Source organism: Anas acuta, chromosome 14 (assembly GCF_963932015.1).
Source record: "Anas acuta chromosome 14, bAnaAcu1.1, whole genome shotgun sequence".
Taxonomy (NCBI): Eukaryota; Metazoa; Chordata; class Aves; order Anseriformes; family Anatidae; genus Anas; species Anas acuta.
The window spans coordinates 16566197-16584322 of record NC_088992.1 but is presented as its reverse complement, the minus strand read 5'-3'; the positions used below and the strand labels follow the sequence as shown (position 1 = coordinate 16584322).

General features: G+C 37.9%; 1 protein-coding gene across 12 annotated transcripts in view; it reads left to right on the top strand.

Moving 5' to 3' along the window:
• TENM2 (teneurin transmembrane protein 2) overlaps positions 1-18126 on the top strand; it is a 1136432-nt gene that overhangs the window by 605045 nt on the left and 513261 nt on the right. For 11 of the 12 annotated variants that reach the window (XM_068697798.1, XM_068697795.1, XM_068697797.1 and 8 more), the window contains one exon: positions 13990-14280. In XM_068697798.1, coding sequence (XP_068553899.1) covers positions 14055-14280 — 226 coding nt within the window. In that variant the 5' untranslated portion in view covers positions 13990-14054. Of the gene's footprint in view, positions 1-13989; positions 14281-14671; positions 14710-18126 lie in introns of those variants that run through there. The other variant, XM_068697799.1, reaches the window with a different exon arrangement.

The following is an 18126-nucleotide window of genomic DNA, read 5'->3' as shown; positions in this document are numbered from 1 at the left end:
AATCATAGAATGGTTTGTGTTGGAAGGGACCGTATGGTTCCAATTTTCCATGTATGGTCAGGGATACCTTGCTCCACCACAAATCTTGCACTGAGTTGTCTGTTAAATCTGTTTTTGGTACTTCCACTGTGACTTGTTTTGGTTTTGTCACAATGATCTAGATGAAAAACTCTCTGTTGCCTTGTATACTCCTCCATTATTGTTACTCCGTTCTTTTTTGCCATACTGGGCTCTAATGTGAGCCAGAGATGTTTGGTTTAACTGTGCACCTTGAACCACAGCATTTGTAGTCAACAATACACATGTTAGACTAGAAGTTATGGGTGATTTTTGTGATACTGACACTTCACTTTTCCATAGTGAAATTCTTCCTGGGAATAGTATAGAAACACGCTTTTGGCCCTTATGATAAGTTATGTTACTTAGCAAAAATAGGGTTATCCTGGTTGTACATTTATAAGTTGTCTTATCATTAGACATATCTGAATTCTGAAATGTATGGATGACTGTATATATATATATATATATACACACATGTATGAACTTCTAAAAGCATTTTTATTCTTCATTAAAAAAAATCAAATTAACTGATATGTCAACGTTTAATGTTGAATTACAGTTTTTAAATCTTACCCATTTGAAGCACTGATCTGACCATCTGTCTGGTGATGCACTTGCACTGTATCAGAACTAATATTAGTGCAGTCTAAATGGAGTCACGGAACAACGGACCAATTTGTATTTCATTCTTATCACTCAAAACTCAATTTCTAAATAGGACATTTCCTAATTCTGTAGTCTCAATTATTGGAAGGTATTCTGTAGTCTCATGTCAATTTTTGATACAGAATATAAAAGCATTTCTGATGGCTAAATGACTGAAAGAAAGGCAAATCTAACATTCTTCACCTTTGCAAAACAGAGGGGAAAGTTTGCTTGTTCGGACTCGAATTTCTGAGAACTAATATTAGTTCTGTAAATTAAGCCAATCTAACTGGAAAACTGAGGATTCAGACGACATTCTGTGAGTATATAGATTTTCTTGAAAGTATAATACAGGCAAGGAGTTAACTGGTTTTCTTTTATGCTTAAGAATCACTATTTTCCAATGACAGATATTCTGCCTACATATATTCAGTTGCAATTTGGGTTACTCAGGTCTGTCTTTTGGAGAATTGCTTCAGTCTTAGGTATTGAGATTTGCATGTTTTAGCACCACCAGTGATAGGGTCGGAACATCTCTCCTGTGGAGACAGGCTGAGGGAGCTGGGGTTGTTCAGCGTGGAGAAGAGAAGGCGCTGAGGAGACCTCACAGTGACCTGCCAGTGCCTGAAGAGGGCTAGAGGAAAGCTGGGGAAGAACTCTTTGTCAGGGGGTGGAGTGATAAAACAATGAGGAATGGCTTTGAACTAAAATAAAGCAGGTTTAGGTTAGATATAAGGAAGAAATTCTTCACTGTGAGGGCAGTGAGACACGGGAACAGGTTGCCCAGAGAAGCTGTGGCTGCCCCATCCCTCGAAGTGCTCAAGGCCAGGCTGGATGGGGCTTTGGGCAACCTGGCTGTGGTGGGAGGTGTCCAAGCCCATGGCAAGGGGTTGAAGCTGGATGGGCTTTAAGGTCCCTTCCAACCCAAGCCATTCTTTGATTCTAAGTTGTGTAGGCGTGTAAGATGTTTCCTGTAGCGCTCTTTCCAAACAAAATTATAGAATTTTATAATCTCATTATATCGTCGTAACTTTGTTTCTGCTGCTGCTCAGTTGTTAAGTCCTAGCATGCTTGCTCAGTATGGTGGCTGTCATTTCTTTTAGCTTGCCCCTCAAGAAATGAGAATGTAACAGAGGATAGCTGATTGATGCAAGTTGAAGTCCTTTGCTGTTGGTTGCTGAAATAAACAGCATTGATCTTGTTATCTTTAATGGTGTTTCAGAACTAATTGAAACAAGCCATGTAAATACATCCATGGATTCTCAGTGTTGTTTATTTTTGTCTACTTGTATATGATTGAACAAATATATATATATATATATATATTTCAATTTTATGTTCTAGCTGCTTGTATAAGCACAAAACTCATCTGCAGAAAGTTGGCTTTGTGGTTCAAGGAGTAATTTTTCCTAGAATGGAGTCAGTGTGAATACAAATCAAGGAGGTATTCTTGATCCCTAATATAGCACATTCAGATACAGTCTTCTGTTTCACCTGTTATTTTGTGTTACTGGAAAGACAACTAGAGTTGTCCAGACTCTTTCAGTAATTCCTGTCATGGATGAAATCTTTATATTAGTTTACATTATGTAAGAGATGTCACTTCGTAGTTGTTTCCGATATGCCATTTTCAAAGTACTCAAATGTACACCTCCTAAACCTCCTGTCTTTAAAGTAGAAGGCTTTTTTCTTTTTTCTTTTTTTTTTTTGTGGGGGGGGGTGTTGGGGGAGAAGTACAAGATATATGAGGTTTGTAAGCATCTGCTTAATTTTGGCGTAGCTGGAGGAGTTCTCTTGGCATTACCCAAGGAGCACTACCTTACCTAGCCATAGCCCAGACTAAGCTTGCAAATCCAGCATGGGTGGTAGTCATGGTTTAAACCACTGTCAGCACAGAATTTGTTTTCAGTGACATACATGTACTCATCACACTGAAAAATGCATAGAGAGTTATTTCTTTTCTTTGTTTTTGCTTTTGTTTTTATTTTAATAATTCATGAAATATTTCATGCAAGTTAGAAACTACTGAGGGACTTGGGATGACTGAGGAAATTGGTAATGGTATATGGATCACTTCACCTGTAGGTCGCTGTCTGGCTCAGTATTGACCTAAATTTACAATCTGATGGCTTTTAATGTATATGAAAAGCCTTGTCAGATACCTTTCCAATTCTGTTTCCTAGTAAATTAGGTTAAAACTGTTGATAGTTTATTGATTTCAGTTCAGGATAATAAAGCGTTTATTGCGTTTGTTTCCAGTTTCCTTCCTGCGCTGAGGAGTACAGAGATAGGAGGCTGTTTTTCTCCCTGACTGTAAACTAGAACAACCTACTGAAGCTAATAGAGGCTTTAAATAGCAGGGTTGTTCTATGACTTCGCTCTTCTTTTTGTCTCAGTAATCTTGTGTGTTAGTATATATGGGATCTCAGTGTCTTTCCTGGTGATGAGGAGAAGTGCTTTAAAACATAAAGCATTAGTAAATTAGTTTGTGAAGGATGTAGTATGATGATACATACAGCAGTCTTTGTTCAGGGCGTCAAGGTTCTTGTGTGACTACCATAAAGCTAGCAGTTTGTGTCTGGGCGATCATGTTTCATAAACAGAAATATATGCTTGAAATTCTGGACTCATCAACATAGACAGCAGTTTATCTCAGACATAACTGGGAAAAAAAAAAAAAAAAAGGTGAGTCACAAAGGAAAGTGAGTTAAAAAGGAGATGGAAAGGAGATGGTTAATTAGGATACTTCATTGAAATAGCTGAAAACTATCTTACTATCTTCTGGTAGCAGTGGAACTCCTTCCTAATCTACTGGGACACCTGGGTGGTCTTTAGGGACCCATCCTTTCCTGTACTAATCCTAAGAATGCAGTTAAGTGACAGTTTCTTCTATATACACACTTTCCAGTGGCTTGGGTTTCTCTAAGCACGGATAATGACACATGTTTTAAATTAAATGCAGCAGAGAGGAAACATTAGCTCCCTGTTCCACTATATTGACTTAAACTTGCAAGCCATTTGCAGGCTGACAGAAGGGACTATAGAAGAAGAGAAAGCAGGGAACCAACATTGACGTCTGTGGGATCCTGAGTTTATATGTAGTATTTGTTTTGAATGCTCCATTGGAAACAGAAATGGAAGGATTTGGTAGGTGTTATAAATTCCAAGTCAATATAGCTTTATAAGATTTATTTATGGGGTCAATAAAAAGCAAGTAAACAGTGCTGGGTGCATAGGGAGTCTGGGCTCCTCCAACACACACACCAGTTACACCAGGTGGCTGGTTTTTATGCTCCTAGGCTAATACATATTCATTACTACTTCTAGAAAAGGCAGGGTTATTACAATTAGTTCCCGGAATCCAAACTCTCCCACTGGCACATGCATATCAGCCTCCAGTGGTCCCTCTGGAGGTCTCGTGCTGAAGGCTCATAATCTTCCTCCCAGGCTTTGTCCTTGTCCTTCTCCTTTGTCCATCTTGGCCAGATGTCAGAGACTTGTGCAGCATCCCATGGAAGCTTTGTCTTTTAGTCATCCTTCAGCTTTCCCCTTTTCCTTAATCACTTGGCCAGATATCAGAGACTTGTGTAGTGTCCCATGCAATAGTCACAATAGTTAGTAGTTATTCTGAAACCCCCCAGATATCAGAGACTCAAGGTTTACCCTTCAAGCCCTCTATTGACACGAACTGCTGAAACATTCCTCACGGTAGGTAAACCACTATAACAACTTAAGCTTTTGATCTATTTGTTTTTCTCTTCTACCTCAGAATAATGTACTATATATGTGAGTATCACAAAGAACAACTAAAGTTGGTTTTAAGGAACTACAACCCAGTCAGCGTTGTCAAATGAAATTTAGAAACTTACAGGCTTGCAGTAGGGTTTGGGGGCTTGTGATAGAGCTTGTGATTGTTACTTGTGTTAAACTGTGCTCTTAGTCCCTCTAAATGTTCTTTACTCTAGAACTGTGTTTCATCTTAGGTTCCCTGAGATGGTCTGTGTTGTTAAATGGAATAAGCAACAAAGCTTGTTCTGCTTTCTGTGGCATACCATTTTTGTGCGATTAAAAATAAAAGTACCTTTATTCTGTTCTCTCACTAATAGAAATGTATGGTAGGAACCCCACTGCAGTAATGTGTGCTGCACCTCTGTGCAGACACTCCTGTAGTCTCTGCCTTATTTTGTGTTGAAGTTTTAAAGTTGGCTTTAAGCCTGCATGCAGAGATAATTTTTCTACTTTTAAAGCATTCGGACAAGCGTGCATGTTTTTTAACTGGTTGCTTCCTTAAGACTATTCTTGCTTTCTAAACCTCAGCCACACATGATGAAATGGAGATGGCTGGTCTCTTGGCTTATCTGGGAATAGCTCCCCCATGAAATCCTGGGTTTTGTGCTGGAACTGCTTCAGACCTTGCTATATCTCCAGGTGCCTGGGGCACTTCCTGCCGGGTGCTGGATGAAGATCACATTGAGAACTTGGGCAGCTGAGGAGCCAGGATGGTTTTGTTTCTGACAACTCCACCAAGTGAGCAGTGACTGCTGACAGAGTGACATAAAAAAAAAACACCTCTTGTCCAGCAGCAAATGACAGACTTTCTTTGGAGGCAGTCTCAAGTGGCTGATAGTAAGCAAAATGATGGTCCAGTCTGGGCAGGCTGCAGAAGGAAGTTTCCTTGTGAGAGTGTACATTGAATTAACATACTGTCCTCCATGGCTACATAGCCAAACATGTCATAAAGCATGTGGCCTTACCTCTAGAGAGGTCTTCCTCCAGAGTGATGTGTTCTTTTTTTTTTTTTTTCTTCTTTCTAATTTGGAGATGGAACAGAAGCTGTAGTTAGGTCTGCACAGTGATGGTACAATATTAGGAAGAATTTTCTACTTGTTGTCCTGTACTGGTTGATTTGAAAGACTTCCATTTATCAAGGTAATGCTTTTTGTCCTCTTTTGCTATGATAATATGCAAGCAAATCTTATGTTGCAATTTTGGATGGAACAGCTTTCAGACCTCAATTCTAGCTAGCCCTGCCAGCCGCTTGCTGTGCAAACGCTGGAAATTCACTTCAGAGTTTTTGAGTTACACTTGTTCATTTTGTATAACAGTTGTATTCATTTTATCCATTGCTGTGATGGTTAATCAATTTTTTATAAAGGAATACACTTTCCTTTATTGAAAGATGGAACGACACTTGAGGTATGGTTGCCATCTGAGAAACTTACCTTGCTGCCTTCTGATTTCACTATGCAAAGTTTCGTCACAGTATGTGGTGATAAAGAATTTAAAATATTTCTGAATATGCTTCTATGGAAACTGTTGATATATAATGTCATCTTTTCCATGCACCTTAAAATGGTTTTCCATTGTTTTTTTTATTCATTTTTCGTTTCCTTACCTTACCTTGAACCTTTGAAACAATGTATCCCTGCAGGAAGTTAGGTTATTTCTGATAAAAATCTGTTTAATGAGTCAGAGAACTCCCAAGTAATGAGGTTAATAGTTTTACACACACAAAAGGACTGTATTTTTTTTCTCTTAATTGCTATGAGGAATTTTAAAAATATACCATGTTTTATTATCATCATAAGTTTACACAGCCTTAAAAGTAGTCTCTAATAAAACCTTCTTTAAACATTATTTTACTAGGTTGACACTGCAAGCAAGGAGAAAGCATATTAAAGCATCTTGTTAATAAGCATGTGAAAATTAGTATCAGATTAAGGTAGGGTTCAATAGAGGCTTTAGGGAAAGAAGGACTGTGTTTCTTGGTCAGAATGAGAACGAATAATGTAAATTTAGAGTCAACAGCAGGTGTTGTTCTCAACTGAAATGATAGGTAAAGTACCTAAAATCATAGCTTTTTGCATGATTACTACATCTGGTGAGTTCTAAGAATTGTTTTATAGAGGTCTGAAAATTGCTGAGAAATCTCTTCAGCAACAGTATTCTCATAGTAGCATCCTCTGATGAGTTGTACGTTGGAGCTCTGCGTGATCTCAGGTTCTGGAAGAGTTCCCCCTTAACAGCACTGTCATCTATTAAGAATAAACAAGGAATGAAAGGTGCATGCCTAATAGTTTTCTTTTGGCACATCCCTTACCCAGTGGTACAACTTCTGCTCTGCCAGCAGGAATGAAGGTGCACAGCAGGTATAGAATTATAGAACATTTGAACATAAGTGGAGAAGAGTTAGGAGGGAACTGTCTTAAAATTCTTGGCATGGACTTGCTTGAGTACGAGAAAAGTAGAAATCCTTTGTCGATTACATTTTTCCAGTATTATAGCACATTGATATGTTTAATATCAAAACCCATGATTCTAAAATGGAAGCAGTGTTCAGAGGTTCCAAGACAGCTGATGGATAAGCCTGGATGTGAAGGAAAACACTTGTAGAAATGAACGGCATTCAAATCCATAATTGAAACTTTAGGGATAAATAAGTTTCACAAGAAAATGGAAAGAAAGAGGCCAAAAAGAGGACAGAACATAAGAAAATGCTGGTAGAAAATTAAATGAATGCACAAGTAAGCATTTGTGAAAGCAAATGAGAGGAGAATTGCTGGAGGAGCACAACTTGCATAAACTAGCTTGACGCCTTAGATCCGTTTCTTAGTAGGGTTAATAATCCCATTAACTTAATTGAAGACAACATTGCACCCTTGGATTAGTAGTTTAAAAAAAAAGACCACCAATGGACAATTAAATAAAGAAAGTTGTCATTCATTGCATAGACATTTATATTTATCTCACTTCTGTAAATGTTGATCAGTTTGATCAGAGACTTAATCAAAAATTATTTAGACAATTATTTCCTGACTCAAAAGTATTCTCTAGTGATAGGAAACTGTTATACAGAATCGTTAAAGCATGCTTAACTGCATTGTGTTAATTATGTAGTGATAAATTATTCTACCTTTCTTCATTAGCAGTGTTTTATCAGTAGATAATAGTATTGTTTATTCTTTCTAGGCAGCAGAAGAGTAATAGTGTTGTTTAGGCAATTACTTTTAGCAAACTTGGTCTTTGAAGTAGCCAGTTCATATTAGATCTTTAAATCCATTTTGTGAACTTGTTTAGCTATACCAATTTTAAGTCATTACATTAATTGAAAACTTGGCTTGTTGTATTGGACTGTAGGGGCTTGATTCTTTTATTATTTGATTTGACTGCATACGGCCCTGACTGTGTGTAGATAACAATTGTACAATAATCAAGAACAAAGGACTGGAACTCATGTTTTCCAGTGTGCAGCAATCTCATTGCGTGACTTCAGGTGGGTATTTAACTCACGACACTTAACTTGATTTTCCCATAGAAGGGTCATATATGAGATGGACAGCTGTCATGGCTGTCCTAAAGGCTAATAAGTATTTGTACATAGTTTTTAGGACTGGATGAATGTTACCGTTGGGGGGGGAAATCCCCATTTTTCGATGTGGATGGTGTTTGGAATGGAGGGAAAGTTGTTGCTAGTTTGAGAAAAGAAGGACAAACACTCCCAAAGAGGAGAAAAACAAGAGCACTTCACACATCTAAGAAACTCCAGGACACCCACAGAATTTTATTCTGTCACTTCCTTTCCTTTACATCAGCCTCAGATTCTTTTTGCTGTTTTATATCTGTGTATCTTGGAAGAAAAGTAGATGTCATTTCAGTCTCACTTATGTAACTAGTGATGTTCTGCTTAGTAATATTTCAGAAGATTTATAAGCCTATCTTTGAAAACGTGTTAAACTTTGCTCTTTGTAAATGTCTGTGTGTTTTCATTGCTTGTATCACCTGTTTTTACAAAACTTTGCCATCTTACTAAGTTGGTGCAACACAATGTACTCCTAATGGCTGGTGATTCCAAGATGGGAATCAACCTGATAGTTGGCCATGCTGCACTTTTGACAACCAGTTACTGAAGTACGTCGGATGCAAGTGATATTTTGGGAATCAAAAAGACCTCCAGGTTCACCTAGTCCAACCTCTGACCTAACCCTAACAAGCACTCCACTAAATTATATCACTAAGCTCTACATCTAAACGTCTTTTAAAGACCTCCAGGGATGGTGACTCCACCACTTCCCTGGGCAGCCCATTCCAATGTCTCACAACCCTTTCAGTAAAGAAGTTCTTCCGAATATCCAACCTAAACCTCCCCTGGTGCAACTTTAGCCCATTCCCCCTCGTCCTGTCACCAGGCACGTGGGAGAACAGACCAACCCCCACCTCGCTACAGCCTCCTTTGAGGTACCTGTAGAGAGCGATAAGGTCGCCCCTGAGCCTCCTCTTCTCCAGGCTGAACAAGCCCAGCTCCCTCAGCCGCTCCTCATAGGACTTGTTCTCCAGGCCCCTCACCAGCTTCGTCGCCCTTCTCTGGACTTGCTCGAGCACCTCAATGTCCTTCTTGTAGCGAGGGGCCCAAAACTGAACACAGTACTCGAGGTGCGGCCTCACCAGAGATGAGTACAGGGGGACGATCACCTCCCTAGCCCTGCTGGCCACACTGTTTCTGATACAGGCCAGGATGCTGTTGGCCATCTTGGCCACCTGAGCACACTGCTCGCTCATATCCAGCCGACTGTCCACCATCACTCCCAGGTCCTTCTCTGCCTGGCAGCTCTCCAACCACTCATCTCCCAGCCTGTAGCTCTGCTTGGGGTTATTGTGCCCCAGGTGCAGGACCCGGCACTTGGCCTTGTTGAACTTCATGCAGTTGACCTCAGCCCATCAGTGCAGCCTATCCAGATCCTCCTGCAGAGCCTTCCTGCCCTCGAGCAGATCGACACACGCACCTAGCTTGGTGTCATCTGCAAACTTACTGAGGGTGCACTCAATGCCCTCATCCAGATCATCGATAAAGACATTAAAGAGGACTGGCCCCAGTACTGAGCCCTGGGGGACTCCACTAGTGACCAGCCTCCGACTGGATTTGACTCCGTTCACCATGACTCTTTGGGCCCAGCTACCCAGCCAGTTTCTAACCCAACAAAGCATATGCCAGTCCAGGCCAAGAGCAGCCAGTTTCTTGAGGAGAATGCTGTGGGAAACAGTGTCAAATTTAAATAATAGATTTAAACAGTTCTGGGATTTTTAAGAAGCTACTGCAGCGCAGAACTCTCCAATGATGATTTGGAGCTAAAAATATTCATGCCTAAGTAGATTGAAAAACATGGCATACATATTTGTTGCAGCATTTGCTTTTGTTGTATTTACAATTTTGACTGCCCTTAATCTGAAAATACTTTGTATAGGTTTTATTTCCTTAAAATAAATAAATAAGCTGCTTTTTTTTTCCCCCTGTGGTAAAGAACAACACGTAATGGCTGTAAGCACTGTTTGTCTTTTGCTACTTAACTAAAATCATTCATCAAAATAGTTCTAAAACAGCTGTTTCAAATGTTGTGCTAAACACTTCTCATTTTCAGCATGATATTTAGAAAGATTAGCTACACTAAAAGGAAACTTCAGTGTCTGAGTAAAATAAAATAAAATAATAAAAAACAAACAAACAAACAACACAAAAACCTGAGAAATCAGAAGGAATACATCAATAGAAAATGAGTTTACATTATTGTACCAAACAGACTGTCCAAATATACTTGGATTTTCTTAACCAGAAATCACAAACAGCACAATTGTCATCAGTGTTATTCTTGCAACAGTCTTCTTACTATAGCGGTATTTCATCTAAAGTTCCATTTTATTTATTTTCTTTTATTAAGAAAAGCAGAGGCGATCCAGAAGTAAAAGATGTACTTTTCAGTAATATTAAGAGACATGAAAAATACAGCAGTTAAATAATCCTTTTATTTATTCACTGAAAATTTGTACTGTGTCAAAGCTGAATTATCAATTTTTCCTCAGTGAACAGCATTTGAATCTCTAAATCACAAGCTTATTTCCAATTGTTATTGATGAAAAGAAGTACAGGCTTTTAAGACCTGCTTTTTTAATGAAGATAGGTACACAGTGTACTATGTGTTTTTTTCTTTTTTAAAAAAAGACTTTCTAATATTGTTTGCACTATCGCAACGTTTTGATCTAGTTGTGCTGGGTTATTTAGGGGCATAAAGTAAATGTGAAGTGCTTTGTTTTCTCTTGAACTTGCAAGTGATTATTGCATTCTGTCTATACTGAGTGGCAGTTCTAATGGCCATGTGCACTGTAATAGTAAGGGATCATTAGAAAATTCAAGAAACAAGCACATAAATAAGATCAGAGTAAGAACCAACTTCAGATTTAAAGGGAGTTTTAGTGTAGGCTTCACTGAGCCATTAAAATTCATTTTGAGTCCTCCCTCCATGCCTCCTATCGATTTGACTTTGCTAACAAAAAGAAGTGGTCAAATGTTTTTAAACAATTTCTTTTAAAGAAAACAATTTTTCATTTCTTAGCTTTCTTAGCTTTTTCTTTTTCTTCTTTTTTTTTTTTTTTCTTAGCCTGTAGGACACATACAGTGTTTTAATGCTATTGGATATTAATGCTATTGGATTGTTGCACTCTTGCTACCACTGCTATTGTTATGTGCAGCTCCTTCATGTGACCACAGGAAAGCTTCCATGGGGTGAATGGTGAGTCTAAAGTTTGTTAGATACGTGTAAGTTGCTGCTTGCCCAATATAGATCTGTGCATAAGCAGCAGATACAGCTCTAGTCCTCTGATCAGCCTCATGGCCTCCTCTGGACCTGCTCCAACAGATCCACGTCCTTCTTGTGCTGGGGCTGTGGACCTGGATGCATCACTACAGGTGCTGCAAGGGCAGATTATGGTATCTTACTATTACCCAATATTTTTGTATTTGTAGCATAATTTCGCTAAACTCTATTAAGAAAACTTGTGGGAACAATTTCAATTAATTCTATCTGCCTGAGATGATATTTTAATAGGCTAACATCATGGAAATACTCAGAAGCACTATCTCAGTCATAGTAAATCCTTCTTTTTAATGTAACAAGGAAATAGATGTTCTTTCATAAACGATAGAAATAAGGCCAGACAGCTTAAAGTACAACAATCATGAAAAAGAAAAGATGTTTGTTTTTCTGAACTGATAAATAGGCAATACCTTCATATGGAATAGGCTTTTGTAAAGTACAAAACAGTAATGTGAAGACAGACAGAGAGTAATTGCCAGTTTTTGCTCAGTTCTATACTGTATTCATCTGTTTCTGTGTTTTATAACTGTGATGTATTGATATCTGAGTTTGATGAGATAGTATTGAACTGGGATCAAAGAGCCAGGCATTGTTAATCTTCTGAACGATCATTATCTCCTCAAACTTCAAGCAAGGGTTTGTGCCACCAGTGCTAGCAAGGGTATTTATGTGCTTTACACTGCAATAAATATTGCAGGACCAAAGAATTCAGCTGAAGAATAAAGGTATATAGAACTCAGTTTAGCCACTAGATGTTCAGAGGGGTGAGAAATGGGAAGAATATTTTGGGTGTTTTGTTTTTCTTTAAAGTTTTAACCTTAATCTAATATACCAAAGATAGCCCTACCTTTTTAAGTGCTGAATGCTTTCTGATTTTGTTTTGGCTTTCTGTATGCTGTTTTCCCCTCTGAAATGTAGCATGACAGATGAAAATAAGAGAAAAAAAAGAGAAAAGTAAGCATGTTTATACTTTTTATCACTCACAGACTGACAGTACTTGTGGGTGGCTTAAAGCAGCTGTTCCTCCTGGTTACCTGACTTCCTTCTTTAAAATATAGGTGTTAAAAACCACAAGTCTAAATGTCAGAGTCTAAATGAAGCCAAGAAATCTTCTCTCAAGTTCACTAGCAAATCTGGCCAAGTACATTTATCCTTTCATAGGGACGTCATTTATTGCAGCCAAAAAGCAAAATACTGAAAGTATTTTAGCCAATACTTACGCCAGTGTTGTGACCCCCTTAAATGTGCTGTGTGAGCAACTGCAGCGATACAAGACATGCCTGTGTTGTGGCTTTTTCATCATCTTTCTGCTGGAGTTGGTAGCTGTCGTGGCAGGGGGAATCGTACTTCTGGGCAGTTGAAGGAAGAGCTCTGGCCAGGGCTGGTAGCGGTGGGCAGGGGGGACCTGCTCCCCGTGTCGGGTGGGCACAGAGTTGGCACCCCCACAGAGGGGAGCACTGGGAAAGGCAGTGACTTTGGCTTTCCCAGCTAAATGAGCCACAGCCATTTCCTCACCTCCTTAACCGCATACAGAAAAGCATACGTTTTTTTTCCAGTTTTGTTTGGTAGCACGTCGATGTGTTTTTTGTGGGCGAAGGTTGCATTTCCAGAAAAAGGTTTTGTCATGAGGGTTTCTAAGAAGCAGTACAGACCTGGGCCTGGGATACCACAAGTAAAGACATCTATACAAATACCAACTCGAAATAATTAGTACCCAGTGGGTAGGGTGCTCATGCTGACTGTATTTCTTGCTTTCTACAGTATCTTTCATTTTGCAGTTTATGCATGCTAATGGGCATCTATTACAGTGTATATGCCTCAGTAAGTGTGTCCCAATTAAGTAGACTACAAGAATCTCTCTCTTTCTGGTCCATGAGCAAGAAAATACTTGCAAAATTTTGAAGAACTGCAACTGTGGAGATGGGGAAACTGGTCATCTTGAGGGACAACTAAGAAGATGGTGTGATCGTGTTCTGTGGTGCACAAGAGCAGCCACTTCCCACTGTGTGCTTAGAGCCTCAGAGAAGAGTGGAAATATCGAGTCTCAGAAGGATTGCTGAAGATATCTGGTCCAACCTTTTTGTCAGAATAGGGCCTTAGATTTCAGGGGCAATAAAATTACTTTCTGCTGCTTGTGAACATGCTGTTAAAGCATAACGTACACTACTGTTATGCATTAATACTGAGTAGGAATTATCTATGTGCAACTTTCCTGCAAGCTTCATTCTAAATTGCAAGCCCTCCTGTAAGAAAGGAAATATTTAAAGCTGGTTTGGGTCTGATTTTCTTTGTACTGTTGTATAACAGGAAGAAATACTATGCTGTCATTTCCATATTGTTATCTCTGCTCATTCAAAAAAATCAGAAGATAACTGTTTTTGCTTTATCATTATATTTTAAACTTTTCAATATGATGATCATTTAGATAAAATGCAGTTCTGATACAGAATTTGATTTTTCTCTTTTTATTTTTTTTTCCCTTGTACCCTTCTATTCAGGTCAATTATTTCAATTTCTAGGGATACATGATGTGTGTCTTTTCTTTCCTCTCAAGCTGTGCTGAATTTTTCTTCAAGGATACATTGGGAAAATAGAATAAAACAAAATGTTGCTCATTTTGTGTTATCCTTTAATTTTCTAGGTGATAGTGACTGACCTCAAATACGAGAGCGGCTTTTCTGAAAACAATCTATCTGACAGACAACAATGGACATAAAAGATCGAAGACACCGCTCTTTGACGAGGGGCCGGTGTGGGAAGGAATGTCGCTATACCAGCTCTTCACTGGATAGTGAAGACTGCAGAGTCCCAACACAGAAGTCCTACAGCTCAAGTGAGACTCTGAAAGCTTATGATCATGACACCAGGATGCACTATGGAAATCGTGTTTCTGACCTGGTTCACAGGGAGTCAGATGAGTTTCCAAGACAAGGTATGTTTCAAGTCAGAACTGTTTTCTTCTACAGTAATCCTTGGTAAACATTTATGTTATTTGTTGTACTGTACCAGTTTTACAAGGAGTTTCAATGAAATAGCTGTAGGAAAATGGATGCTGTTTTACCATTTCTTCAAACTAGCAACTGTTTTGTGTTAAAGTAGGAAGCTCTTTCTCTTAGATCTCTGATACTGTTGGAATTCACCATTTGTAAATGAACCAAACCAGGATCCGCCATTCAAAACATTTGAAAACAAATGCTAGCAACTCTTAGTCAGATCTTGTGTTTGTTTTGTGTCTTGGGATATGCTAATGATATATTCAGTTTTCTAGATTGATTTTAGAAATAATAATGGAGCTTTCACTTAAACTTGTCTTTCTTTGACAGGGTACCTGTGCTGGAAAGATAACTAAAACACTGTTATGGTAAAACACCATATGGTCAATGTATATTAATTACTAATGAGGTGCCTTGGCATTCCTTTCCTCTTCTAACTGCTCCGTAATTTACACGTGTGAATGCTGTTTCCTCTGGCTTCATTTTGTCACCGCTTACTCTTACTGCTTACCCTTTACCTCATGAAAACTGGAAGGAGGAAACCCATCCAATTACTTTTATAATTGGCTATAGTGTGTTATCACAACACCGGGGTCCTACAACTAGTATTTGAAATAACCTGCCTGTGTGAACTTGTAAGCAAGGCTGTTATGTTGTCTTTTTACAAAATATTCCTAGCTTTAAATGTGTTATATTTAATGAATGAATTAACAGTCTAAACATTTTTAGTTGAAAAAGTCTTCTTTCCTATCTATGTATGCTTTTGTACTATACACATACATGCATGCATGCATGTAGTTATAGTTTCATTTTGGTATTTACTTGTCTTTGTAAATCTTTGTCTTCATAAGTCTTTGTGTTGAAACCATTACTGAACGTTATTTCACAGGAACAGTGTTTAATCATCTGGCTAACTTGACCAGGTAGCCTGATTAAATTGTCCATCAGTCAACAATTAGATGTGGTTGCTTTTAAAATAAATTACTTGGCTTATTTTTATTTCAAGAATTGGGTACAGTCTAGATACAGGAAGGTACAGACAGTACTGAGGCATAAAAGTATAGCTCTTTTGAGCCCCTTTGAACAGAAGGTAAATTATCTAGTACATACTTAATTGCTGAAATTATTATTTCATATGTGTGCTTGTTAATGGCATATGATTGTTCTCTACTAAATACTTCTAGTGTTGTGACTACCGTGTTTCATGTAACTCAGGAAATTCTAGGAGGTTATCCCACTTCTCTGTGGAGATAATTCTGTAATCTCCTGTCTAATAAAAAGTCATTTTTTTATACTTCCTATCATGCCATACAACTTGTTTAAAGCATTCTGTGGGCAGTCAGTGTCTGCCTTCACCTTTAAATCAAAGTATCTATTAATTTGCATCCTTAATTAAACCCTTGTCTAATCCCTTGTTTCTCTTGCATTTGTGTACAGACATTTTAAAGTGTTTGCACTGTGCTTTGTCTGTCAAACACCCAGTTCTCTTTTCTGAGGTAATCTCTCTGTTCTTGTAAGGTCTTTCTTTGCTTAGACATATTTACCTAGAGATAGCGCATCAAACTGCAACTAGATCATACGAGCTACTGGAGCCATTTTCTCTGTGGGTTGTTCAGCCTTTGTGTACAGGAGTCATCTAAATATTACTTCTCCCTATCTGGATGATTGATGCTTCAGCTCAAGTGCCTCATTTTAGTTTCCAGGTCATTATTCGACATTTCATGAGGGTGTTCTTTTTTTCTTGATTACTGATTTGACAACTGTTCATCCTCCTCCTGTTCTTAATGTGTTCTTATCTGCCCTCTTTATGAAGGGGAGTGCAAATTGTTGGTAACTGAATTGAAACGCTCCACAGACTTGTTCCTGCTAGTCTGTGTTGTTATGCCCAGATGAATAAAGTTTATTTTAGAGAGCTATTTTTTTTCTCATAATAATAATAATAAAATCAGTAATTCCTTACTTTCCTGCTTCTGTTAATGTTAGAAAAAAATTCTTTACAAAATCTGTTAGTAAAGTTCTTTTACTGACATTAATATTTGAGGTAACTTGGAAAGTAGATATAGATTAAGACTTGGGACATGCTCTCTTTTTATATGTTGATTTTATCTGGATCTAAGTGTGGTTCATACATTAGGAAATACTGTTCATTACATTTTACGCAGTTTCCAGCTGCAGACGTCTAGAAATTTATACATGTAAATTTATTCTAAATTTGAGTGGGTATTTTGATGGGATTAAATTCTTTAGGAAATAAACATGCTTTAAATAAATAGTTTTTAAGGATTTTTTTATTCTTCCATTATAAAAGACTGGAGTATTTCTTAAGCAATTTTAGGTATTTTGCTCAGTGTTTTTGTCTTTTCCATTAGTATAGCTATAGTCTTGTCAAAAAGAGATGCTGTATCTGGTTTTGGTTAACCTTGACACTGGAACTACTCAAAGCAGTTATTTTTAGCTGTTTTCTGATCATAAGGTGTTTGGTTATCAAAATGTTATTCAAAAGACCAACTTGTAACACCATTTTTGTTTACAAGGTCTTCACAATGAAATGCTTGTAGCACAAACTATACTCAGAGCTCAGAAGTCTGAAACAGATCATCTTGGTTTGGTTTAGCTTTTAGTTGTCCTTCAGTTCTGGCTTGGTACTCTCATTGTTCATGAAAAGAGAGTGTTGAAATATAAATATCTCTCAAGGTTAGTATCAATAAAGCAAATGTTAGGAACGCTGATGGCAGTTTAGATCTGAGAATATAACTTAAAATCTTTGTCATTGATTGCAAGTTTTGAATAAGCTTTTTCTGCACGTTGTTGACAAATCCACCTACCAAAGCAAGTTCCTCTCTATTTTAGGTGCCACTTCTGGTATGTTATTTGGAAGCGTTGCTATGAAGGATGACAAGACTTTCTGTTACCCAAAATACTTTAGTCTGGCATTACTTTTATTGTCCTTTTTCCTAACATAATTTTATCTGTGATTTTTCTGAACAATGAAATTCTCTTTCTGAGGTCTGTTTTTTGACATAATAGTGTTAATACAAATAATTCAGAATAGGTTTAGTATCTGTGTCAAACGTATTTTCTGATCACCCTCAAAAGAGGTCTTCAGATTCTTGGCTAAAATTACGTGTCAGGTGTACAGTTAAACTATTAGTTTGCCTGAGATTTTCCCCAGTATTAAGCTATATTTGTTATCTAGTACCTGCATTGGATATACATTAGTCAATCAATCTGAAAAATTAACATCTTCAGTGTATGAGAGAGCATTCTAGCATTACAAGTTGCCTTAAAAGTTGAGTACTCCTTTTTGAATGCAGTATTTTAAGATGAATAGGAACTTATGACGTATCCTAGCAGAAAGTAGAAATTAGTGTTTTTTTTTTCTGTATGCCATGTAATTTTACATCAAAGAGAACCAGTTATCTTACCTTCACATATATATATATTTATATTATTTAAAGAAAATACCATCTTTCTGACTTCATCTGCTGATACAGCATGGTGAATGAAGGTAGATCTCCTTTAAGGAAAAAAAGATTGTGGAAAGACATTCCTTAAAGAGGTTGCTTTGAAAGGCAGGCTTTCTTCCTGTATGCTTTGTAACCAAACTGTGCTTAAAAGAGCGCTCTCTCCAGAGTTATTGGAGTTTAAACTGGGTTTCAAATGGGTGATTGCAAACATTAGTATTCTGCAGTTCCTCACTTGGCATTCATAGCTCATAGCTTTTGTATTTCTGCATGAGCCAAATGCCAGGCTTCATCTGATGCAAAATTTATTACCCAGCAGTT